This window comes from Orycteropus afer, unplaced genomic scaffold (assembly GCF_000298275.1).
Source record: "Orycteropus afer afer isolate SDZICR_OR568_19922 unplaced genomic scaffold, OryAfe1.0 scaffold00311, whole genome shotgun sequence".
Taxonomy (NCBI): Eukaryota; Metazoa; Chordata; class Mammalia; order Tubulidentata; family Orycteropodidae; genus Orycteropus; species Orycteropus afer.
Genome location: NW_006921898.1, coordinates 3,464,742 through 3,491,482, shown reverse-complemented (window position 1 = coordinate 3,491,482; position 26,741 = coordinate 3,464,742). Strand labels below are relative to the sequence as shown.

At 37.2% G+C, this 26,741-nt stretch overlaps 1 protein-coding gene across 1 annotated transcript in view; it reads left to right on the top strand.

Moving 5' to 3' along the window:
• SMARCC1 (SWI/SNF related, matrix associated, actin dependent regulator of chromatin subfamily c member 1) overlaps window positions 1–26,741 on the top strand; it is a 200,353-nt gene that overhangs the window by 51,211 nt on the left and 122,401 nt on the right. Inside the window, exons 5-8 of the mRNA XM_007951765.2 lie at window positions 1,098–1,179; window positions 2,850–2,942; window positions 9,695–9,764; window positions 18,226–18,295. Of these exons, the coding sequence (XP_007949956.2) occupies window positions 1,098–1,179; window positions 2,850–2,942; window positions 9,695–9,764; window positions 18,226–18,295 (315 nt within the window). The remainder of the gene's footprint in view (window positions 1–1,097; window positions 1,180–2,849; window positions 2,943–9,694; window positions 9,765–18,225; window positions 18,296–26,741) is intronic.

Below are 26,741 nucleotides of genomic sequence, written 5' to 3'. Positions count from 1 at the left end.
ACTCTTTTGGAGAAGTCTTTGGAAGCACATAAAAATTTAATTTTTAGAAGGTCCCAAACATCTGGTTTCTCTTCTGCTGTTTGTGCATTTTGAATTATGCTTGATAGTCTATTTATGCCATATATTAGAGCCCTTAAATTTGCCCCTAAATTTTCCTTGCAAATTTGCTCATTTCATGAACTAATGGTCCTGCTCTTCACTTGGTGGTTGTGGCAAGTGTGACCTAAGAATCATACAGTTACAGCAAATGCTTACTGTTCTGTTATGCAGTCACATGTTTTCTTAAGATTATTCTGTCCTCTGTCACATCATTTAAAATACTCTGTTTTTATCTTAGCTCCTACAGTAAAGCATTTTGAGTGCATGATATACCTCATTGTTCCCCTCACAATTCCCAATACCTTGTTTGTTGTAATAATTCATGGCAGCCACTCAGGCAGTATTTGTACCATTTCCCTTGGTATTCCTGTGTTGTACAGTCACAAGAAAAGGGTGTAGCTTTCTTTCTTCATAGTCTTTAGCATGCTTTTTGGACTTTCTGTGGAAGAAAGACTTGATCTTAAATCTGATCTTACTTGCGGGCATCATTGGTGTACCTCTTATTAATTAGAATTTGTATACTCGGGATACCCTCAGCTCTTGTTAATTCTCATATTAAGGAATATTCTGACTCTACTTTTGACTGTTACTTAATGCAGTTGATTAGGAATCTTTTTTGAAGAAATTTTGTCTATTTTAAATTTTGTCTGTTTAAATAAATGCATGTGTATTATGATTATGGCAGAATTAAATGTCCAACATACTTCTGTTGGTCTGAGAGAACACTAACAGTTGAATTTAAGCAGATCACTTTTAAGCATGTAGAAGATGCAGAATATCTTAGCTTCAAGGCACCAGGATGCTTCATGAAATTGGTATTTCATTTTGACTAGGGTGGATTTCAGGATTATCTCTTTCACTACACCAGTGAGAGAACGCTCACATTTTGTAGGGTGCTATTTTAATTTCCAAGTCATTCTAATTCATTTACTTTGAGTGCTGAAACCAAGTTTTCTGTTATAGGTGGAAGACAAATTAACTAATGTTTTCTTTTTCAGGCGGAGGTTTGACCTACAGAATCCATCCCGAATGGATCGAAATGTTGAAATGTTTATGAACATTGAGAAAACATTGGTGCAGGTAACTTAGAAAGTTAGATTATAAACTTTTTTTTTTAATATACTTTTATTTTTATTATTGGATGCCTAAGGCATTTGACAGGAGCTCTGGTAGCATAGTACCTAAGGCACTTGACTGCTAACCAGGAGGCTGGCGGTTCAAACCCACCAGCCACTCCTCGGAAGGAAGGTTGGGCAATCCTACTTCTGTAGTGATAACTGCCTCAGAAACCCAAGGAGGGGTCTTTAGGAGTCGGGGCCGACTCGATGGCAAATAACAACAACAACAAGGCATTTGACTGCTAACCAGAAGGCTAGTAGTTCAAACTCAGCAGCCACTCCTCAGAAGGAAGGTTGGGCAATCTATTTCCATAGTGATACCGCCTCGGAAACCCAAGGAGAGGTCACTGTGAGTCAGATCTACTTGATGGCAGTGAGTGTATTTTTTTTTAGTAAAAGAACACAGAAAGGGAAATTTCTGAAATTTTTACTTTTGGAGGTCTTTGAGGATTAGAACTATAAAATATGATTAAACTTGTTATTTTAAGAGTACTGATCTTAAACTTCTGATGAAATAATTATGATTTTTTATTTCACATAATCCATTATTTTAATCTCATTTAATACATATGTCTTGTTCTACTAGTTACTTGCTTATACAGTCATTTTCTTTGGATTGTTTCTGTGCTCTACCATAAATACAGATTTTTTTTTCTTTTGCATATATTTTTTTTTTTTTTTTTTTTTTATTATGGTTTGGATATACAGAGCAAATGAGTTTTCTTTTCAGCAATTTATACACATTTTGTTTTGTGACATTGGTTGCAATTCCCTCAGTGTAACAGCACTCTCCCCACTTATTCCCTGTGTTTGCCATTTGCATTTGTCATTCTTTCCTGCCCCTTCTTGCCTTCAGAGTTTAGTTTTTGGGCAAATGCTGCTTTATATATACATATGTATATAGATCTTGTTTATCTAATTGGTTGTAACTTGGAGGGGAAAGAACACTCAATTTTTTTCGCTTGTGTATCCTTCTATTTTTATTATTGGCAGTTTTTATTGATCACTGAATTAACCTTACCAGAGTAAGAAGTATACAGCTGGCAAAAAATGCAGCTAGGTTTAATATAGTGCCTAAAATGAGTTTGTCCCGTGCACAGTTAGCTAGAGAAATAATTTTGCGATTTTTGTTTGTTGATTGATTTTTTTTTTAAGCCATGATTTGAGGAGCTTAATCATATTTGTAAGATTAGAAGTGGGAAAAACTAGCTATAATCTACGGTCTTTATTTTCTATTAAGTAAATTACATGATGAGTCAAAATGGGTGCTGTTTTTCTCTCCCAAATAAAAGGTATAGCTGAAAACACTGCATTGGACTGTTAAATTGTGAATTTAGTAAAAATTGACATTAATCTGGTGATAGGAACCTTAATTTTGATGCTGAATTCATTTAGGTCATGATTCTCAACATTTTACATTCAAGTGTACCTAATTGCAGGGAAGGGATCTTACGTGACTTACTGCACATCTTGAGTGTTTTTTTTGAGATCATACTTTTACATTCTAATACAAGGTCTCATTTTAAGAAGCATAACTTTGAGTGTCACCTTTTGCCAATATGGGAAATGTATAAATAATGTGACATTATTTCAATTCCAAGAGAATTTTAGCATCTGTTCTTTCCTCCTCAGAGTAATTGTCTGACCAGACCCAACATCTACCTCATTCCAGACATCGATCTGAAGTTGGCTAACAAATTGAAAGATATCATCAAACGACATCAGGTAATAGACACAATCACTTTAGAAACATTGAATAGTATTTAGCCTCTTACAACTCTCAACCATGTTCTCTTTATTACTGTATATAGCTGCTTTAAAAATTTCTTTTTCCGTCTTTTGGTTTTTGTAATACCAGGTTTTTTTCTTTCCACTTGTCTTTAATTCCTGAGCTAGATCACATTAGCCTAGAGTAGGGTCATTGGTTTAGAGTCATTATATATAGTCTTATAAAATATATTGACATAGTGTTATAAAAAAAAAAAAAAGTTGCTGTCAAGTTGATTTCAACTCATGGCAACCCCATTTGTGTCAGACTAGACCTGTGCTCCATAGGGTTTTTATTGGGTGATTTTTTTCAGAAGTACATCACTAGGCTTTCCTTCCAAGGTGCTTCTGGGTGTACTTGAATGAGGAACACCGTGGCCACCCCCTCCCCCCATTATCAGCCGAATGAATTAAACTGCTTATACCTCTCAGCGACTCCCAGTGTGAAGGAGACCAGTATATCTGCATCATAGAATTCTGCATCATGCAGATCACAAAGTCAAGTAGAGTTAGAGTTGGGGACATAATTGTTGGTGGCTTGTTGTTGTTGTGCCTCTGACTCATAGTGACCTGGTGTACATAAGAATGAAACACTGTCTGGTCCTGTGCCAGACTCATGATCCCTACTATACCTGAGCCCATCGCTGCGGTCACTGTGTCAATCCATCTTATTGAGGGCCTTCTCCTCTTTCGTTGACCCTCCACTTTGTAAAGCATGACATCCTTCTCCAGAGAATGGTCCCTTCTGATAACATGACCAAAGTAGGTGAGACGAAGTCTGGCCATTCTTGCTTTCAAGGAATATTCTGGCTGCATTTCTTCCAGGATAGATTTGTTAGTTCTTTTAGCAGTCCATGGTACTCTCAGCGTTCTTTGCCAACACCACAACTCAAAAGCATCAACTCTTCTTTGGTCTTTCTTACTCGTTGTACAACTCTCACATACATATGAGGTGATTGAAAATAACAGGGCTTGGGTTAGGTGCACCTTAATCTTCAAGGAGGTATCTTTGTTCTTCAGCATTTGAAAGAGGTCTTTTGCAACAGATTTGCCCAGTGCGCTATGTCTTGATGTCTTGACTGCTGCTTCCATTGGCGTTGATTGTAGAACCAAGTAACATGAAGTCTTTGACAACTTCAATCTTTTCTCCATCCACCGTGAAGCTGGTTATTAGACCAGTTGTGAGGATTTTTGTTTTCTTTATATTGAGGTGTAATCCATCCTGCACACTGTAGTCTTTAATCTTCATTAGTAAGTGCTCCGAGTCATCCCCACTTTCAGCAAGCAAAATTGTATCATCTGCATACCACATGTTGTCAATGAGTCTTCCTCCAATCCTGATGTCAAGTTGTTCTTCATATAATCCAGTTTCTCAGATTATTTGCTCAGCATACAAGTTGAATAAGTATGGTGAAAGGATATAACGCTGACACACTCAATTCCTGATTTTAAACCATGCCGTATCCCCTTACTCTGTTTGAATGACCTCCTGGTCTATGTACAGGTTCCTCATGAGTATAATTAAGTGTTCTAGATTTCCCATTCTTCTCAGTGTTATCCACAATTTGTTATGATCCACACAATTGAACGCTTTCACATAGTCAATAAAACACAACTAAACATCTGCAGTGTAATAAGTTATTGGTATGGCTTTTCTGGTCATAAGTCTTTGTCAACTCCCTGGTGGAATTTGCCGTGAGTGACTAAGGAGCTCCTGATTGTAAAAGTTACCCACCTGGGGTATTTCCTTGCGGGTGGCACAAAGCAATGTTCTGGGAAGTTTGCGCTCTCTCTCAGGTGCTTCAAATTCTGATGTTACGATTGGTTAGTTTGGCCACTCTGCCAGGCTCAAAAGGAGCCCTCCTAGAGGTAGAAGGGGTCTCTCTGACTGCTGGCCGAGAAAGATATGCTGCTGAGAGAAATGTGCTCCCGAGAGACAACGCGCTGCTGGGAGAGAGACTGAGACACACGCTATTGGGAGAGAGACTGTCCGCTGAGAAACAGCAGGCTGAGAGACTGAGCGTGTTCCTGAACTTGAATTGTAGCCTGGTGCTTCCCTAATAAACCCCATAATCTGTGAGTTCTGGGTGGCCGCTGCGGGAGGAAGGGTTAGTGTCAGGGTTGGTGGAAGGGCTGTAGGGAGGTGACATGTCTGGTCTCACAGGGGTAGGGCTTGGGCTGCTGATTGTGATTCTGTCTTCCTCTTATGGGGTTAGAGGAGGTCAGAAGATACGGCCTCTTTGCCCCTTTAGCAATGTCTTTCTGGTATTCTTTGCTTTCAGCCAAGATTAATCTGACATCAGCTATTTTATCCCTTGGTCTGTGTCCCCATCTGAATCCAGCTTGCATTTCTGGAAGTTCTCAGCCAGTGTACTGCTGCAGTGCTTTTTGAATTGTCTTCAATAAGATTTTACTTACATGCAGTATTAATGATATTGTTCAATAATTTCCACATTGTGTAGGATCACCTTTCTTTGGAATGGGTACATATATGGATCTCTTCTGGTCAGTTGGCCAGGTAGCTAGCTGTCTTCCAAATCTCTTGGCATAGCTGAGTGAGTGCCTCCAGCAGAGCATCTGTTTGTTGAAGCATCTCAGTAGGTATTACCCCGTTTCCCGAAGCCTTGTTTTTCACCAGTTCCTTCAGTGGCGCTTCAACTTTTTCCTTCAGTACCATTGGTTCTCGATCATATGCCATTTCCTGAAATGAATGAAGATCGACCAGTTCTTTTTGGTATAATGACTCTTGTGTATTCCATCCATTTTCTTTTGCTGTTTTCCTGCATCATTCAACATATTGCTCATGGACTCTTTCAGTATCGCAATTTGAGGCTTAAATTTTTTCCTTAGTTCTTTCAGCTTGAGAAATGCCAAGCATGTTCTTCCCTTTTGGTTTTCTAACTCCAGGTCTTTTGCACATTTCATTATAATTGACTTTTTTTCTTCTTGAGCTGCTCTTTGGAATCTTCTGTTCAGTTCTTTTATCCTGTCGATTCTTCCATTTGCTTTAGGTACTCTCCACTCAAGGGCAAGTTCCAGAGTCCCTTCTGACATCCATTTTGGTCTTCTCTTCGAAGCTTCCCTGTCTTTTTAAAGACCTTTTGCTTTCTTCGTGGATGATACTCTTTTTGTCATCCCACGAATTCTTCTGGTTTTCGGTCATTAGTGTTAAATGTATCAGATGTGTTCTTTAGATGGTCTCTAAATTCAGGAGGGATATAATCAAGGTCATATTTTGGCTCTCATGGACTTCTTTTAATTGTCTTCAGCTTCAACTTGGCATATGAGCAGTTGATGCTCCGTTCCACAGTCAGCTCCTGGCCTTGCTTTGGCTAAAGATACTGAGCTTTTCCATCACCTCTTGCAACAGATGTAGTCAGTCCAATTCCTGTCTACTCCATCTGGTGAAGTCCACCTATATGTTGTTGTTATTGTTAATTGCTATCGAGTTGGACCCAACTCATAGTGACCCCACCTTGGGTTTCTGAGTCGGAATCACTGCGGAAGTAGATTGCCTAACCTTCCTTCCAAGGAGTGGCTGGTGGGTTTGAACCGCCAGTTTTCTGGTTAGCAGTCAGATATCTTAAGCACTACGTTACCAGAGCTCCCTCCACATGTATAGCCACTGTTTATGTTGTTGAAAAAAATATCTGCGATGAATAAGTTGTTCGTCTTGCAAAATCCTATCATGTGATCTCTCCGGTATTATTCCTGTCACCAAGGACAAATTTTCCAACTACTGGTGATTTTTCTTTTTTTTTTCCCCAACTTTTGCATTCCAATCACCAGAAGTAATTAACACATCTTGATTGCATGTTCTGTCAATTTCAGACTGCAGAAGTTGGTAAAAATCTTGAGTTTCTTTATGTTTGGCTTTGATGATGGATGCATTAATTTGAGTAATAGTAGTATTAACTGGTCTTCTTCGTAGGCGTATGTACAATATCCTATCACTGACAGCATTGTATTTCAGGATAGATCTTGATATATTCTTTGTGATGATGAATGTCACACCAGTCTTCTTTAATTTGTCATTCCCAGCATAGAAAATCATATGATCATCTAATTCAAAATGGCCAAAACCAGTCCATTTCAGCTCACTAATGCCTAGGATGTCGATATTTTTACATTCCATTTCACATCCAATTTTTCTAGATTCATACTTTGTACATTCCATACTCCGATTATTAATGTACATTTGCAGGTGTTTCTTCTCATCTTGAGACCTGTGACCTCAGCACAACAATTACTTTTACAGTTGTTGTTGTTACTTGCTGTTAAATCAAATCAGACTCGTGGTAACCCCATGTCTGGCAGCAAGATGTTGGTAGCAGGAGATCGAGTACTATTTAAGTTAAACCTGCCTCTTCCCGCCGCCCCCCCCCCCCCAGTGTATGTATCATATTTACATGTTTTGTGGGTGTTTTTAAAAAAAGTTAATAAAAAATTTCATCTTCTCTATAAGCTTACTTGACGTACATATACCAGTGCTGTCTTCTGACATACTCACCTCCTTCCTGTAACTTAATTTTTAGGTTGAGACCTTGGGTATTTACTGAGTATAGGTTTGTGACTATAGGCAGCCAAACTTCAACTAAGCTTGTCATGTTGGCAACTACCTGAGGAAAGCCAAGTAAGGGACTCTTTTCTGAAATAGCGTTGTTCAAGCAGCAAAGTTTTAGCAATCCTTAGGAGTGGCTCTTAAGACTCATAATTAATATACTTATTTTCTGCTGCAGAAGAAATTGCCGGTTAAATTACAGTTTTAGCATTTGGTAAAAAATATCTTGAAAGTTCCTAGAGTGAAGGTTTCTAATAGAGATTTAGTGCAGTCTTTCTCTTAATCTATAATATCGCTACCAAAGAGAAAGGTAATAAAATTGTGCTGTCAGATTGGGTAGTCTGAAAGTCCGATATATCTCTTCACTGGCATTACGACTTTGAACAAACCACTTAAACTGTTTTTCTCTATTGGCGTATCTGTTTAGTATTGGAGTAGTTGTACAGTGTAGCTCAATTACATGTGTGACATTAGAGGGCAGAAATGGAACAAATTAATATGCTGGTTCTTGCCTTCAATCTGAAAATACTCTTTCTTACTTTTCCCAGATCATATTTGGTAGTTGTTGTTGTTGTTGTTATGTGCCGTTGAGTCAAACCCGACTCATAGCGACCCATTCTTGGGTTTCTGAGGCAGTATCACTACGGAAGTAGGATTGCCCAACCTTCCTTCCGAGGAGTGGCTGGTGGGTTTGAACCGCCAGCCATTTGGTTAGCAGGCAAGTGTCTTAGCCACTAGAGAGTTTATATATATTTCTATAGTTTGTTCTAAATTTTTAACTGTTACATTTCCTAAGAAATTTGGTTTAGTGATTGTTTTCTAGGGATATCCTCCAGAGGGATGTAAGGATCTAGCTAGTTTCAATAGAACTTTAGGGAAGAGATCCTAAGATCTAATAATAGTAGTCCTATTATTGAATATTGACTATTGGGCCTTGGAGCAAAGCATTTTAAATGCAATAATAACTCACATTGGTGGACCATTTACAGTGTATTTGTTCTTGGCTCATTGTTATCTATTAATTCAGTCTTAACAAATAAGAAAATAAGTATCGTCAGCACTCCATTCCACAGAAGACTCTGAAGCACAAAAAAGTTACTTGTCCCATATCATGCAGGTAGTTATTGCAGAGGTGAGGTTCAGATGTAGGCATGTCTGACTGCAACCACAGCCTAGGGTTCTCAATACTGTGCTCCTCCTTCTGTTGCTTCACCCTCAATGGATGGTGATGTCTCCCTTTCAGCCTCTCTGGCCACTGTTCAGAAGTTTACCTCAGTATTTCAGAGATAGAGAGTTCCTGTTAAATTCTTCATTACCTGCCTGCTGCCATCAAGTTGATTCTGACTCATAGCAATCCTAAAGCACAGAGTAGAGTTGTCCTGTAGGGTTTCCAAGGCTGTACATCTTTCCCACAGAGTGGCTGATGGGTTCATACCACCAGCCTTTTGTTTAGCAGCTGAGTGCTTTAACCACTGCATCACGAGAACTCCTTATTCATCTTTAGATAGCTCTTGGCTGTAAATTTTAGAATTTCCCCCATTGAGAAATAGCATTATTAAAGTTTATTGATTGATTTTAAAGCTTCTCATCATGCCTATGGTCTCTAGAATGAGTACCTTTTGTTTTAAATGATTTTGCTGTCACATTCTAGACTGAATGCAGTGATCTAGTTGTGCTATAACCAGAACTTGACTTTAGCTTTTATATTGACTTAAAACAGTGGCAGCAGCATAAATGCATGGTAGAATTGAGTCAGGTATCCATGCTATTTGTATGTAGCCCTAATTTAGGGCTTAAGGCACCATAGACCTGCAGTGTTTCAGTTTAAATGATAATTTGTGATAATCTCGGGTTACTTTTACACTTGTTGTTGTTGTTACTTGCTGTTGAGTCAAATCAAACTCATGGTGACCCCATATCTGGCAGCAACCCTTAATCTCTATTGACTGGTTTTTTTGTTGTTGTTGTTTATCATTATTTTCCCTTTCCTTGCCTAAAAATAATGAAATATTATAGTGATACTATTCTTATAATAAGTATAAGTGAAGCAATGCTTTTATAATTTTTTCAGAATTTTTATCTGGCTTTTCGTAGTTTATTATTACCCTGTGCTTTATTTTTTTCTGTTTCTTGTTCGTTTGCTTTCCAGGGAACATATACTGATGAGAAGTCAAAAGCTTCCCACCACATATATACATATCCTTCCTCACAAGATGACGGTAAGTTAGTTTTGTTGGATTTTCAGTTACCTCAATAAAAGTTGAAGCAATATAACCAGCTTTTTGAAAAAGAAAATTTCAAGTATCACATAAATTTATTTCCGTAGATTATTTAAATCTGCATTTTTCTTTAATGAAGAATTAGACTATTTTTTGCTGAATTGGGCTAAGAATTTTATTTAGTCACGGAATATTTTTATTGAATAGATACATTTGTTGATTGACGTTTACTGAAGTTAGGTGTCATCATCAGACAAGTTATATTTTTGAAAGAGTAATTTGTTACCTTACTTTCTAATCATTAGAATTTTATTTTGTTTCTTTGTTGGTAGTCATTATCCAATTGTTCAGTCTAGTCATGCCTTATGTATCAATCTCATTAAATAATTCCTATGGCTCCTGCTTTCTGAAAATTAAGTGACATTGCAGGGTAGAAGGACATGTGTTGACTTACTGATTGTGTGAATAGGACTACACTGCAGGAAATTGGTTTGGTGAATTTACAGTGGTTCAGATTCTGATCTTCAGTTCTGCAGAACCTGAAAATTGAGTTTTGTCAGTGTCCAGAGTTCATTGTACCTATGCATACTGGTCCTTGCTAACCATTCTTTCAAAAGATTGAGCTGCAAAATTAAATATGAATTAATTTAAACTGAGAAACAGAACTCCTTCAGGGAAAGAACTTCTGGTCTTCACAACATATCTCTGCAGCACAGCTATATAAGAAGGCAAATTATGTTACCTTTGAATGGCTATAATTATTCCATACCAATTGTTTTTTCCTGACCATTGTAGTTATGCTAGAAGTTAATAACAAATAAATGGCCAGACATTGTGTATATTCTTGAAAATGAAAAAAAATACATTGCTAAATGATCCATGGCTCAAAGTAATAATTAAAAAGGAAATAGGAAACTTTTATCCTGAATAACAGCCAAAGTACAACAATATTAAATTTTGAAGAATACAGTTGAAGTTACGCCTATAGGGAAGTTTACCTTTTTTAAATACAAATATTAAGGAGAAGAAATGCTAGAAATCAGTGATCCAAACATCTTTCTCTAGAAGTTGGGAAAATAACAGCAAATTTAACCTGAATAAATAAACAACAAAGACTAGAGCAAAAATTAATGAGTAGGAAGTACACAATAGCAAGGTGCTCAGCCACGTTAGAAATGGTTTTAGAAAAGGCTAGTAATGAAGTCCTGCTGAGAACGAGTAGGAACAAGAAGAAAGGAAGAAGTAATAAATGTCAGAAATAAAAGGAGCATTACTACCAGTTCTGAAGACATTAAAAAATTGTATTTTAGAGACTTTATGACAATAAATTTGAAAATTTGGATTAAACAGGCAAATTCCTAAAACATAATAATACAGATGCAATAAAAAATAGAAATTCTGAATACTTGTGTAGGTACTAAAGAAATTGAATCTATAGTTTTAAAAACTATTCTCAAAATAAAACTCAAGTCACAGATGACTTTACTCATGAGTTCTACCTCACATTTAAGTGAAGTTACCAGCATGTCTTATGTTATTCCAGAAATGAGAGGAAGAATGAAAAGATCCCAGTTTATTTTAAAGCTATTTCCTTTATATACCAGTACATGAAGCTGACATCATGAGGAAGGGAATTACAGAAAATTGCATCTATATTCACTCACAAACAGAGATGAAGAAATTTTAAACAGAATCTCAAAATCAGTGTTGTAATATGTAAAAAGGACGATTTATCACAACCAGGATGGATTTATTCCAGGTTTGCAAAATTAGCTTTGGGAATAAAAATTGGTCAAGAAAGTTCAGTATGTTTATAGAATAAAGGAGGAAAAGCATATGATCAGTTCAGTAAATATAGAGAAATTTAATAAATAGTTATCTGCTTATAAATTATAAATACATTATAGTAAATATGGAAAAGAGAAAGAATCTTCTTAATCTAGTGTAAGATACCTTCAAAAAAATCAGTCTTAATGAAACATCTAACTTAACAGTAAAATGTTGAAAACTTTTCCTCTGAGATCAGCAATCTGTTGGATCCTGTCACCAATTGCATTTAATATTCTAGTGCAGTAAGTTGAAAGAGAAATAAAACGGATAAGCATTGGAAAAGGAAGAAATGCTGTCATTATTTATAAGCATGAATGTTTATGTAGAATACTCAAAAAGAATTTGCAAAACAAAACTTAGAAGTCCATTTCGTGAGGTTATTATTGTGTTGTTGTTGTTATGTGCCCGACTCATAGCGACCTCTCCTTGGATTCCAAGGCAGTATCACTACAGAAGTAGGATTGCCCAACCTTCCTTCCGAAGAGTGGCTGGTGGGTTTGAACCGCCAGCCTTCTGGTTAGCAGTCAAGTGCCTTAGGCACTGTGCTACCAGAGCTCCTTCGCGAGGTCATTAGGTGTATAAAATGATGTATTTCTATATATTAATAGCAAATAAAACAAAAAAACAAACTCATTGCCATCAAGTCAATTCAGACACATAGCTACCTCCTTTCAGTTTCCGAGGCAGTAAATCTTTACAGAAGTAGATTGCCCAGTCTTCCTTCCATGGAGTGGCTAGTGGGTTTGAGCTACCAGCCTTTCTGGTTAGCAGTCAAATGCCTTAGGCACTATGCCCACCAAAGTTGTGACAACAAATAGAAAACAGAATTGAAAAATACCATTTACAGTGTAATTAAAAATTAAAAATCATAAAAATGTTTCTATTGAAAGGTGTGTATGTGCAGAAATTTCTATAGCACGCTCATTATTTAATTTAATGAGGAAGCACCCATTATTGAGATAAATTAGAGAATACTTAAATGATTCAAATGTTAAATTCATTTTTATACATTAAAAAGTAAATATTTTAATGACGTGAATTATTTCCATGTTGATCAGTGTACTCAATACATGGATATGTGTATATGTGCATGTGTAATGTGACAGGTTGATTGTAAAATATATTTGGAAATGTATGGCACCAAGGATAGCCAATTCACACTTGAAGAAAAGCAAGGTGGGAAGGCTTGCCTTCCTGAATATCAAGAATTACTAGAAAGCTACATTACCTTTTATAAATAACATTATATTGGCAGAAGGATTAATAGAACAGAACAGAGAGGTCAGAAACAGACCTACCCACATAAAGATGCTTTATCACATATAGATGCTTTATTTATCATACAGGTGGTGGGAGAAAAAACAGTGTTTTTTAAATAAATGTTGCTTTGTCAGTTGGAGAATTAAATTTGGCTGTGCTGAATTTAGAATATTTAGGTCATATGAAAACTCTGTATTTAACCTTTTGAGGTACTGCTAGGCTGTTTTCCAAAGTGACTGCAACCATTTTACATTTTCACTAGCAATATGTAATATTCAATTTCTCCACATCCTCATTAATACTTGTTATTGGCTGCCCTTTTTAAAAAAAAAAAAAAAAATACTGTTTTTGGGGACAGTTTACACAGCAGGTTAGGTTCCCATTCCACACCAATTGTTCTTGATAGTTAGATTTTTCAGTGTGTCAGCATTTTCTGTAGTTGTGTTCTGGGTGTTTCATTTCCACTGCTCTAGTTTTCTTGCCCTCTTGTCTTATCATCTTTGCTTTAGGATAAATGTTAACCTTTTGAGCTTATACAGATGTTTTTTAGTATAGTCCTCTGCTGTTCTTTGGCGTAACATCCTTTATTTTGTATGCCACTCTGCTGTTCCACTAAAAGATGATCCTGGGATATTTTCGGTCCTTTTGAATATAGCCATCCTACTGGATGTCATGTGGTACTGCTGTGGTTTTGGTTTGTATTTCTCTAGTTGCTGATGATGTCAGATATCTTTGCATATACTTATTAGTCAATTGTATATGTGTGTGTGTATATGTATATGTGTGTGTATGTATGTATGTGTATATATTTAAGGAAATACTTATTCAGATCTTTCGCCCATATTCTAGTTGGGTAATTTGTCTTTATTGTTAAAAGTTCTTTATATGTTCTGGATACTTGATAAATGATTTTTAAATGTTTTTTCCTATTCCATGTGTTATCTTCTCATTTTTTTGATAATTTCTTGAAGCGTAAAAAGTTTTATTTTGATGAAGTCCAATTTATCCTTTTGCTGCTGTTGTTGCTAGGGCATTTGAAGTTACATCCAGGAGACCATTGCCAAATCCAAGGCCATGAAGACTTAGGCACAGCTTCTCTTCTAAGAGTTTTATAGTATTAGCTCTTGGATTTAGATCTTTTCATCATCAATTTTGATAGCTAAAAATTTGGTTTTACTTGTACCAGTTAGAATTTTATTTAGCTTTATAAAGTGAGAAACCTTGCCCTTCCTTTATAGTTTAGTTACTTGGTATTTCCTCAGCCCTAATCCATTCTATAATGGCAACTGCTTTCCACTAGATGGAGATGATGGATAGTTGTGTATGTTAAAATACTAATTCTCTGGGTGGCTATCTCTTGTTTATCCAATATGGAGAACTTTTAGATTCTGAGCTTTGCCTGTTACATGTTATTAGAGCTATCTGTACATTGTTACATCTAGCTACTTAATAATTCTCCCCTTATTCATGCTAGTTTTGCTTTTCTCATTTGTTTAATATCACTTTGTTTACTGATGCTTGCTTGGTATTGGTATTAGTAGTCAAGAGTAAGGAGAACTTAAGTGTTCAATTTTAATATATTTAAAGTAATTTTTTTAGGTGATACATAGATCTGTATGTTACAGGATTTATATTAGAATAACTAGCTGTCTAGTAAATGTAGATTCTGCAGTGCTGTGTGCTAGACTCCTACAAAACATGTATACACATTTTGGTTAAGTGTTCTCATTAGTAACAACTATAGTAAATTAAAGGCCATGCTGTATGTAATATCCTCATACCTTCTTTGAGGATTTAATATTTAAAGTAACAAGTCTTAAGGCATCAGTAAGGTTTGTGAATATGGCATGTGTATTATTTTCCTGAGGATGCCATACAAAATACCACAAAGTGTGGGTGGTTTATAAAACAGAATTTATTGTCTCACTGTTGAGAAGGCTAGTATTCCGAATTCAGGGTGTTGGCTGTTGTTGTTGTTACTTGCCCCTCCTTGGGTTTCCCAAGCAATATCACTAGGGAAGTAGATTGCCCACCCTTCCTTCCATGAGTGGCTGGTGGGTTTGAACCTCCAGCCTTCTGGTTAGCAGACAAGTACCTTAGGCACTACGCTACCAGAGCTCCTAAGGTGTTGGCAGTCCCATGTTTACTCTAAAGGCTGTAAGTGAGCTCCTTTCTTGACCCTTCTGACTTCTCTTAGCCTCAGGGTTTTTTTTGTTTTGTTTTTTAGCATTCTTTAACCTACAGATGTGGTTTCATATGGCTGTCAGCTCCTTTTGTTGATTTTCTTTTATGTGGACACTACTCAGATGGAATGAGGACCAGTTTGACCTCATGTTAATTTACATGATAACATCTTCAAATGCTCTATTTCCAAACCAGGTCAGCTTCACAGGTACTAAGAGTTAAGACTTCAACATACCTTTTTAGGAGACACATTTCAGTTCATAACAGTCAGCCCCTCAGGACTCCCCAAATTCAAGTCCTCCCCTCATGCAAAATACAGTCATTCCATCCCATTATCTCAAAAGCTTTATTAGCCCATTCTAACATTAATTCTGAGTAGGAAAATAAGAGTGTTTTCAGCTGCTGTAATAAAGTGTGTCTTTCAAGTGGTGGCTTCATAGTGCATTTGTGGACAGCGAAGAAATTAAACTGAAGCAGGTAAATAGGGTAAAACCTAAAAGGGATTGAGGGGTTGGTTTCAGCACATGGGTACAAGTACTAATATTGGCAAAAAGAAAACATACTCCCTCAAATGTGAATAAATAAAGTAACAAACTAGAGATATTAATTAGAAGGGAAAAAAAACCTAAATCTAACACAAAAATAAACTATTAATAGAATAATACAACCATAATGATGATGATGATATGAAGGAATTCAAAGAAGAAAAAGTACATATTTAAAAATGTTCCCCTACTTTGAACTAATTTGTTTATTCTGTACCATTCTCTTCTTTGTTCTTTGTGCTTCAGACACATCGATTGCCTTTTGAGCCTCTTGACTGAGCCATGCTTTCTCTTTTCTCTCTCTCTCTTTTTTTTTTAATAACACCTTCATTGAGATACAAACTCAAACCCAAACCTACTTCCATCGAGTCAATTCTGACTCACAGGGATCCTGTAAGACAGAGTAGAACTGCCTCATAGGGTTTCCCAAGCTATAAATCCTTACGGAAGCAGATTGCCTTCTTTATCTCCGGCGGCATGGCTGGTAGGTTCTAACTGCTGACCTTTTGGTGAGCAGCCCCAATACTTTAACCACAGCGCCACCAGAGCTCCTTTCATTGAGATAGAAGTAACGTAAAATTCACCTTTTTAAGTTGTACAGTTCAGTGATTTTTTAGGGTATTTATAGAGTTGTTACTACTATTTGACTGTACAAAATTTTCATCACCCATACCCAGTACCTGTTACTCCCTTTCTTTCCCCTTGTCACTGTAGTGACTGGTAACACTAATCTACTTTTCTTCTCTTTGGATTTGCCTATTCTGGGCATTTCATGAATGGAATAATACATTATACAGCTTATACAGCCATTTGTGTCTGGTTTCTTCAAGTTAGCATAACTGAAAGGAGACATAGTGGTTAAAGCATTTGGCTGCTAACTAAACAGTTGGCATTCAAACCCACCAGCTACTCCATGGGAGAAGGGTGAGGCATTCTGCTTCTGTGAAGATTTACAGCCTTGGAAACCCCGTGGGACAGTTCTACTCTCCTAAAAAGCGTCGCTAGGAGTCGTAATTGACTTAACGGCAATGTTTTTTTTTTATTTTTATTATCAGTGCTTCATTCCTTTTTATGGCAAAAAATGTTCCATGGTATGGATATACCACATTTTGTTTATCTATTCATCAGTTAATGGATAGTTGGATTATTTCCACTTTTTGGCTATTATGAATAATGTTACTAATTAACATTCATGTACAGGTTTTTGTCTGGACTTAATGTTTTCAGTTCTTTTGCTTACATACTTAAGTGTAGAATTGCTGGGTCATATAACAACTCAATTTTTAACATTTTGAGCTACATACTCTTGTCCACAAAGGCTGCACCATTTTACAATCCCCTGAGTTTCTAATTTTATAATCTCATGAATTTCCAATTCTCCACATCCTCACAGCATGTTTTATGTTCCTTGGCCATGTTGTTGTTGTTGTTATGTGCTGTTGAGTCAGACCCTACTCACAGCGACCCCTCCTTGAGTTTCCAGGGCAGTATCACTACAGAAGTAGGCCATGTTAGGATATCGTATTAAGGAATGAGCCTCATGTAAGGGGAGCAGTGGAGTGCTTTGAAAAGAGCACAGGCAGGGGGACTTCATACCTTTACTTCCTGAAGCTGGGGCTGTTTCACACTGAAATGGGCACTGAAAACTCCATGAGGTAATTTTCCTTAGTTTTACTATTCTGCTGTTTCTTGGGTTTCAAGGAGTCAACTTCAGAACTTTCCTGTAACAAGTAGGACTGATTAAGATTACCAAGAAAGTACTTGATAATCAGTGCTGAAAGGTAGAATTAATTCAGTTTATTGGTTGAAGTCTGTAAAAATCGGTTGATCGTGTAATTTGCACCTATCATTACAAAAGAAACAAGAAAGAAAAAATAACTACAGCATGTACAATCACATTGTTTACAATCATGTTCACTCACTGCCATGAAGTTAGTTACAATTCATAGAGAACCCCATTGGGTTTCCAAGGCTGGATATTTTTATAGAAGCAAACTGCCTCATCTTTCTTCCATGGAGCAGCTTGAACCACTGGACCTTTCGGTTAGCAGCCAAATGCCTTAACCACTAGAGCTCCTTTACCATTATTGCTGGAAGGGTTAAATTAATAGGTATGAAGTAATTAAAGAGTAATGAAAATAGTATTAACTGGTACAAAATCTTTGATGTAGAACTGTAAAGTGCTATAGGATACTAGAGAAACTGAATGTGCAGGAAGCAGCATAGTCAGGAAAGCATTTCATCAAGGAGTCCTGCCTCATGACTTAGATCTTGAAAGGTGTATAGTCATCGTAAACTTTCACAGAAAAATGGAGGACAGATCCTACACAGGATATGAGGCAGTAAAGAATATAGTGATTGTGGTGAGAGTCAGGCAGGTAAGTCAGAGAGGAGCATTTGACTGTAATGGGCAGTTGGTTTTGCCAAGTGATGGATTCTGGGTTTAGAATCTAGAGAGCAGTACGCAGGCTGAGAAATTTCTCCTTAATGTCATAGAGAGTGCTCAATTAAGAAAAAAATTTATCTGTGCTCCCCCCTCCAAAACTAGTGGACTGAAAAGCTTCGGTAAAACTTAAGGTTGTATAATAGTTTATTCATTTTTTTGTCAATTTGACTGAATTTTTTTTTTTTTCCCCTTTCAGAAGAGTGGTTGAGACCGGTGATGAGAAAAGATAAACAGGTGCTAGTGCATTGGGGGTTTTATCCAGACAGGTAATGTTGATATGCTTCAAGATCTGGTATAAATATTTTTGTCAAAGCAAACCAGAATTATTTCTATATAATTTAATTTTATGAGTAGTGACAGCTTTGTTGATTTGTGTGAATCAGTCATTGTTCTCATTTTATTGAATATTTCATTGATCTTTTCTTATTTTAATTGTAGAATCCAGGGAAGTCACATGGCTTTTTTTTATCTCAGTAAACTGGTATTTTGCCTGTATTTTCCAAAAGATTTCTTCAGTATGGAAATAGCCTGGTGGTTTCCTTCAAGAAAGAAAAAGACAAAATTTTTTCCCAACCAAGACTGGTTGGTTTTAAATTTTTTTTTAACCTTTAATAATCTATTAGTCATAGCTAGACTGTTAAGAGTGAAACAGTTTATATCTAAAGTGAAGTTTTATTTCCCCACTATTACTGCTCATTTTATATGTCATAACTCATACTGTGCTTCAGCATCAAAAATATGAATAAGGAATATTATAAACAAGAGGTATATGTGAGTGAGAATGATTATCTTCATTGACTTTACTATTAATGCCTGCATAGGGTACAGAGTACCACTTGTTCTGTAAGAACTAAAATACAACTTTGAGTATATCTCACCTGGTTTTAGAGACCATCTGAAGAATAGATTTTGTTGTACTGTGGTGGTTTACATGTTTCTGTGATGATGGAAAGTATGCTGCTGGTATTTCAAATATCAGCAAGGACAACTCATGGAGGACAAGTTTCAGAAGAGCTTCTAGACTAAGACTAGGAAGAAGGACATGGCCAGGTTCACTTCTGAGGGATAAAAAAAGATAGGCCACCGAAAACCTTGTGAAGAGCAAGGAAACATTGCCTGATACAGTGCTGGATGATGAGCCCCTCAGGTTGGAAGGCACTCAAAATATGATTGGGGAAGAACTGTCTCCTCAAAGTGGAATTGACCTTAAGGAAGTGAATAGAATAAAGCTTTTGGGACCTTCATTTCTGGATATGCCGTGACTCAAAATGAAAAGAAATAACTGCAGACATCCGTTAATCATCAGAACATGGAATGTACAAAGTATGAACCTAGAGAATTGGAAGTTGGGAAAAACAAATGGGAACTCTTGAAGATCAGTATCCTAGGCATTCATAAGGTGAAATGGACTGGTATTGGCCGTTTTGAATCAGACAATCATATGGTCTATTATGGTGGAAATAACAATGGAAGAGGTATAGTATCACATTCATAGTCAAAAAGAACATTTCAAGATCTATCCTGAAGTCCCATGGTATCAGTGATAGGATTATATCCATACATCTATAAAGAAGAACAGTTACTGCAACTATTATTCACATTTACCCACTAACCACCAGAACAAAAGATGAAGGAATTGAAGATTTTTGCCAACTTCTGTAGTCTGAAATTGATCAAACATGCAGTCAAAGGTACTCTGATAATTACTATTGATGGAACATTAAAGTTGGAAACAAAGATGAAGGAAGCATCAGTAGTTGGAAAATAAGGCCTCGGTGATAGAAATGATGCCTGAGATCACATGATAGAATTTAACAAGACCCATGACTTAATTCATTGCAAATACCCTTTTTCAACAACATAAAAGGCACATGTGGACCTCACCATATGGAATACACAGTAATCAAATTGACTGCTATCTGTGAAAAGAGATAATGGAGAAGGTCAATATCATCAGTCAGAACGAGGCAAGGAGCCAACTGGCACAGACATATGGAATATGAGCATATTTCTAGTTAAAGCTGAAGAAAAATAAATCCGTAAGAACTAAAATACAACTTTGAGTATATCTCACCTGGTTTTAGAGACCATCTGAAGAATAGATTTTATGTGTTAAACACCAGTGACAGAAGACCAGACAAGTTGGGGGTGCCACCAAGGACATTATACATGAAGAAAACAAAAGGTCATTTAAAAGACAGGGAAAAAAAAAAGAAAAGACCAAAATGAATGTCAGAAGAGACTCTGCAACTTACTCTTGAAAGGAGAGTAACCAAAGTGAATGGAAGAAATGATGAAGTAAAAGCTGAACTGAAGATTGCAAAGGTAGCTCAAGAAGACAAAGTAAAGTATTATAATGAAATGTGCAAAGACCTGGAGTTAGAAAATCAGAAGGGAAGAACATGCTTAGCATTTCTCAAGCTGAAAGAATTGAAGTAAAATGCAGGCTTCCAGTTGCAATATTTAAGGATTCTGTGGGTAGAATATTGAATGATGCAGGAAGCATCAAAAGAAGATGGAAGGAATACACAGTCATTGTACCAAAAGGGTAGTAGTTGATGTTCAAACATTTCAGGACGTAGCATGTAATCAAGAATTAATGATACTGAAGGAAGAAGTCCAAGCTGCACTGAAGGAATTGGTGAAAAATAAGACTCCAGGCATAGATGGAATAACTATTGATATGTTTCAACAAATGGATGTAGCATTAGAGGTGCTCATTCCTTTATACCATTAAATCTGGGAGACAGCTACCTGGCTTATTGGAAGAGATCCATATTTGTGCCTATTCCAGAAAAAAGGTAATCCAATAGAATGTGGAAATTATTGAACATTATCATTAATATCACACACAAGTAAAATTTTGCTGAAGGTAATTCAGAAGCAGTTGCAATAGTTGATGAACAGTGAACTGTCAGAAATTCAAGTTGGATTCAGAGGAAGGTGTGGAACAAGAGATATCATTGCTGATGTTAGATGGATCTTGGCTGAAAGAAGAGAATACCAGAAAGATGTTTACCTGTGTTTTATTGATTATGCAAAGACATTCGACTGTGTGGATTATAACAAATTATGGATAACATTGTGAAGAATGAGTATTCCATAACACTTAATAGTGCTCATGGTAGACCAAGAGACAGTCATTCAAACAGAACAAGGAGATATACTTTGTGTTTTCAAATCAATAAAGGTGTATGTCAGGGTTGTATTCTTTCACCATTGTTATTCATTCTGTGTGCTGAGCAAATGATCTGAGGAGGTGGACTATGTGAAGAACGTGGCATGAGGATTGGAGGAAGACTCATTAACAACCTGTGATACACAGATGGCATAACTTGCTTGCTGAAAGTGAAGAAGACTTAAAGCACTAACTGATGAAGATCAATGACTGCAGCCTCAGCATAAAGAAAAGGAAAGTCCTCACAACTGGACCAGTGAGCAATGTCATGGTAAATGGTGAAATGATTGGAGTTGTTTCATTTTCCTTGAATCCACAATCAGTGCTCATAGAAGCAACAGTCAAGAGATTGGACAAGTCTTCCGCAAAAGACCTCTCCAAAGTGTTAAAGAGCAAAGATGTCACCTTGAGGACTAAGGTGAGCCTGACCCAAGCCATGGTATTTTCAGTAGCCTCATATTCATGTGAGAGCTGGACAGTGAATAAAGAACACTGCAGAAGAAGTGATGCATTTGAATTCTGGTGTTGTAGAATATTGAAAGTGCCACGGACTAGTGGAAGAATGAACAAATCTGTCTTGGGGGGAGGTACAGCCTCAGTGCTTCTTAAAAGTGAGACTTTGATTCTCTTTGGTCTCTTTTTGTCTCTACTTTGGTCATGTTGTCAGAAGGGACTAATCCCTGGAGAAGGATATCATGCTAGGTGAAGTAAAGAGCGAAAAAGGGGAAGGTCCTCAGTGAGATGGACTGACACAGTGGCTGCAGTGATAGGCTCAGGCTTGGTAACAATTGTAATGATGGTGCAGGACCAGGCTTTGTTTCATTCTTTTGTACATAGAGTCTCTATAAGTCGGAACCATCTCAACGACACTTAACAGCAACAGGGTACAAAGGAATAGCTCTAGCCTTTCATGCACTTCATGTTCCTAAATCTGCACTAGAGCTTCTTTCATGTTTGTTTCACTATTGTCATGTCAAATGGAGAGTTTTTCCATTGTGAGTTTTCAGGTCAGCTCAGTTGTCCTTCACCTCTGTTCCATTTGTTTCTCACCTTCTGGTATTGTTGGAAGCAGATGCCAACTATACCATTTCAATCAGAAATAGTCAGCATGCATTTCTAAAATTTACCCCACACACACACACGCATATACAAACTCACTGCTGTTGAGTTGATTTTGACTCATAGCAACCCTCATTGAGTTTCCCAGGCTGTAAATCTTTACGGAAGGAGATTGCCTCATCTTTCTTTGTGGAGTGGCTGGTGGGTTCAAACTGTCGACCTTTTGGTTAGCAATCTAATGCCTTAGCCACTGCATCACCAGACCTCCTTTCTAAAAGATTAAGAACTCGTAGATAAAGTCACTATAATACCACTGTAAAACTTAAAAAAAAAAAAGGGGGGAGGGAATAGTTCCTTGATACCAGATACTCATTTGTTGTTCATATTTCCACTTGTCATATAAATGATACATTTTATGACTGATTAATTTTCATTTAAAGTAGAATTCATTGATGAAGATCTTAAGTATGTTTTAATTTATAGGTTCTTTTTCTTTCCCACCTCCACTTGTAATTTTTAAATTTAAGAAGCCAAACTGGACATCCCATAGAATTTAGCCAAGTTTAGATTTTCATTTGTTTATATTACTGTGGTGTACTTTAACAGATTTCTGGGTTTTTATTTATTTATTTTTTTAAATGGTAGTTGACTCTAGCAATTGATCAGATTCCAGCTCAGTTTTGGAGAGCTTATCACTTTTGCAGAGGTGTGTACTCGGAAATCAAGAGATACGTAATATCTCTGCTTTTTTTTTTTTTTCAGTTAATCAATTAGAGTAACTATATTTTAAATGTTTTTTTTTTAAAGAGGGAAATATGTAAATAAATATATTCAGTCTTTATGCAAATTAAGTCAGTTGGACCCAAATCAAGTCAACTAGGTAATCAACCTCTTCTGAAGCATAACTGACAACTGTATGTGAACAATTTTTAAAGATGCTTTGTACAAAACATTTTTAGTAACAAAGTGTCTTGGTTACTTACTATTGCTATAACAAGAATACCACAGGTGAATGTCGTTAACAAGCAGAAATTTTATAGTTTAAGAGGCTAGAAGTCTGAATTCAGGATGCCAGCTTTAGGGGAAGGCTTTCTCTATCTCTGGTGGGGCAAGGTCCTTGTTTCCTTTCAATATTTGTAGGCCTGGCATTCCTTTGAGATCTCCATGTGTCTTGGCATCAATCTTCCCCTGGGTTTTAGAAGTTCTCACTGCAAGGACCCTGAGTTCAGAGGCACTTCTTGTGATAGTCAGGTCCCTCTCAGCCTTGCTCACTTGTTTAATCTCTTTCATGTCTCTTAAGAGATTGATTTAAGATAAAGCCTAATACTATAAATTGTATCCTGCCTCATTAACATAACTGCCTCTAATTCTGCCTCATTAGCTTCGCAGCACTTAGGATAAATATATCACAAAATAAAGGATAATTACATAATGCTGAGAATCATGGCCTAACCAAGTTGACACATTTTTGGGGACACAGTTGAATCCATAACACAAAACTTGAAGGCAGTGATCATTGACACTGTTAAAATAAACTGGAGCTCTAGTGATGCAGTGCCTAAGGCATTTGACTGCTAACTAGAAGGTTGGCAGTTTGAACTTATCCAGTCCGCAGAAGGAAGACTGGGCAATCTACTTCTGTAAAGATTTACTGCCTCAGAAACGCAATGGGAGTTGCTGTGAGTTGGAATCGACTCTGTGGCAGTGAGTTTTTTTGTGTTTGGTTATATTATAAGAACTACTATACAAAAGCTCTTTGCCCTTCGAAGCACTTAGATAGAAACTCAAATGTGTGGTGATAAGCCAGATAAGTATAGGATTTGATGTAATTTGTATCAGGTACATTAGCCTTTTTGCTAACCTAGTCATTATGAAAAAAGATGTAGTGCCTAGTGCAAGTCTTGTCTTCTTAAAAGGCCTCATTAGTTCAGTTTCTTAATTAACTGCTGCCTGTGTCCTGTACTACTTATGTCATGTGTGTGTGTGATATTTTGTGTGTGATTTGGACAAAAGTTTACAGAGTAAATTGGTTTTCCATTCAAAATTCATACACATTTGTATGAATTTGTGTGTGATATTGATTGCAACCTCCACAGTATAACAGTACTCTTCCCACTTCTTCCTTTTCCATTTTCCTTTGTCTTCCTTTCCTGTCCCTTCCTGCCTTCCTGGTTTTATCCCCAGGCAAATAGCTGCCCTTTTGATCTCTTGTGGTTGATTGTTGAGTTCCTCTGTGGTATTAGTTTTCATCTTATAGGCCTGTCTGTTGTTTGGCTGAAAGTTGAAACACAGGGTTTGAGTTCAGTACTGGACTTGATGGGTGTCTAAGAGCCATAGTCTTGGTGGTTACACCAGTCCACATGAGACCAGTAAGTCTGGTCTTTTTTTTTTTTTTTTAATAATTTTGAGTTTTGTTCTCCATTTTTCTCCCACTCTATCTGGGACTTCATATTGTGATCCCTTCAGCTTGGCACCATCTACTTCTTCTGGTCTCAGAGTTGTGGAGGCTGAGTTTCAACGTGGTCCCTTAGTTCACTGGTTTAATTGTTTCCATGTATCTTGGGTTTTCATCATCTTCTTTGCTTCAGATGGGAAAGACCAATAGTTAGCCCTTAGCCACTCACAAGCTATTAAGACTCCAGTCACTACTCAGCAATGTAGAATGTAGAGCAATGTCTTTGTGGACTACGTTATGCTAGTTGACCTTACCCAAAACTGGGCCCTCATGCCCACTGTCTCATTCCTTCAAAGTATTTGGTTATGACTAAGAAGTTTCCATAACTTTGCCCTCTTTGTGCTTATTATATTCATAGGTATGTTTGTGGCACATAAAAATACATATGTAGAGATATCCTCTGTACCTGTGCCCTGTACTGCCTACGTTATATTTTCTAATTGAGCCTTTCAACAAAAAGAATATGAAGTTATCCCCCCCCTCCCATTGTAATTTTTACCTGGTATACTTGGTTAACTGGCAAAGGAAATTTTTGTCCCAGCTCATATTTAAATGTTGTTTGAGAACTTGATGTGATGTGATGTTGTATGCCAGCAAATCAATTCTGACTCATAACGACTCTTTAGGACAGAGTAGAACTGCCCTATAGAGTTTTCTGGGTTATAATCTTTATAAGAGCAGATCACCAGCTCTTTTCTCTCTTTGAGATGCTTTGGATTTGCTTCTAAGAAAACTTACCAGAGTTCTGTTTATAGATACATAGAGTTGTGCTTTTGAACTGACTTCTGAGTAGTCACTATAAGGAAACCAGTGGTTGCTACCATACTTGTTAGGTATCGCTTGACTTTGTAATAGCTTATTGGCCAGTGTAGTGGCATAGTGCCTAAGGCACTTGACTGCTAACCAGAAAGCTAGCAGTTCAAACCCGCCAGCCACTCCTTGGAAAGACGATGTGGCAATCTACTTCCTTCGTGATACTACCTTGGAAACCCAAGGAGGGGTCGCTATGAGTCATATCCGACTCTACGGCAGTGAGTTTGCTTTGGTTTGGTTTATTCCACAGTTTATACACATTTTGTTTTGTGACATTAGTTGCAATTCCCTCAGTGTACAAAAAGCAGTCTTCCTGCTTCCTATCTGGATTACTGATTGCCATTTCCCCTGATGATTTAATTTTATATCAGTGAATTGGACCTTAATGATAAGGTGACCTTGGAACACAGATGTGAGAAAGTAAGGGAATGGTGGAATAAGCCATATGGATATTGGGGGTGGGGTGGGGTGGGGTGAGGAGCACTCCAGGCAGAAGGGAGCAACATGGGCGAAGGAAATGAGGCAGCAGTTGCCTAGCATCTTGAAAGAATGCCACTAAAGCCCAAGTGGCTCAAGTTACATGAGGCAGGGAGCAGAGCAGTAGATGGGGTCATAGCAACAGGCATACGATCCAATCTTGAAGTCTTGGCAAGCCACTGTAATGATTGTGACTTTCATTCTGAGTTAGTTGGGGGCCTTGGAAGGTTTTGAGCGGAGGAGTAATATGGTATTATCTTGTTTTCAAGAGGATCAATCTGGTTATTGGGCAAAAAATTAACTGTAGGGACCAAAAGTAGAAGCAGGGAAACTGGTAAACAGAATTGGGGGGGGAGTTGAGAAATAGATACGAGATACATTTTGAAGGTGGAGCCGATAATATTTCCTGATGATTTGGCTATAGAATGTAATTAAGAGTCCAGGATGTCTTCAAGGCTTTTGGCCTGATAGAGCTGGCATTGACTACGGTGGGTGTGATCAGCTAAGGTACATTGATGGCAGGATAGTACTACAAAAATTTTGAGTATGCAACAGTATTTTAAGGAGGTACAGAATGATGATTTATTAGACATGAAAAATGGGAGATTTGAAATTGGCCACTGGAAGCATGAGTCCAGAATGCAGAGCAAAGGGAGGAGATATGAGTTGTCAGTATGTCTGTGAAGCCATAGGACTAAATAGATTACCAAAGAAATGAGTAGATAAGAAG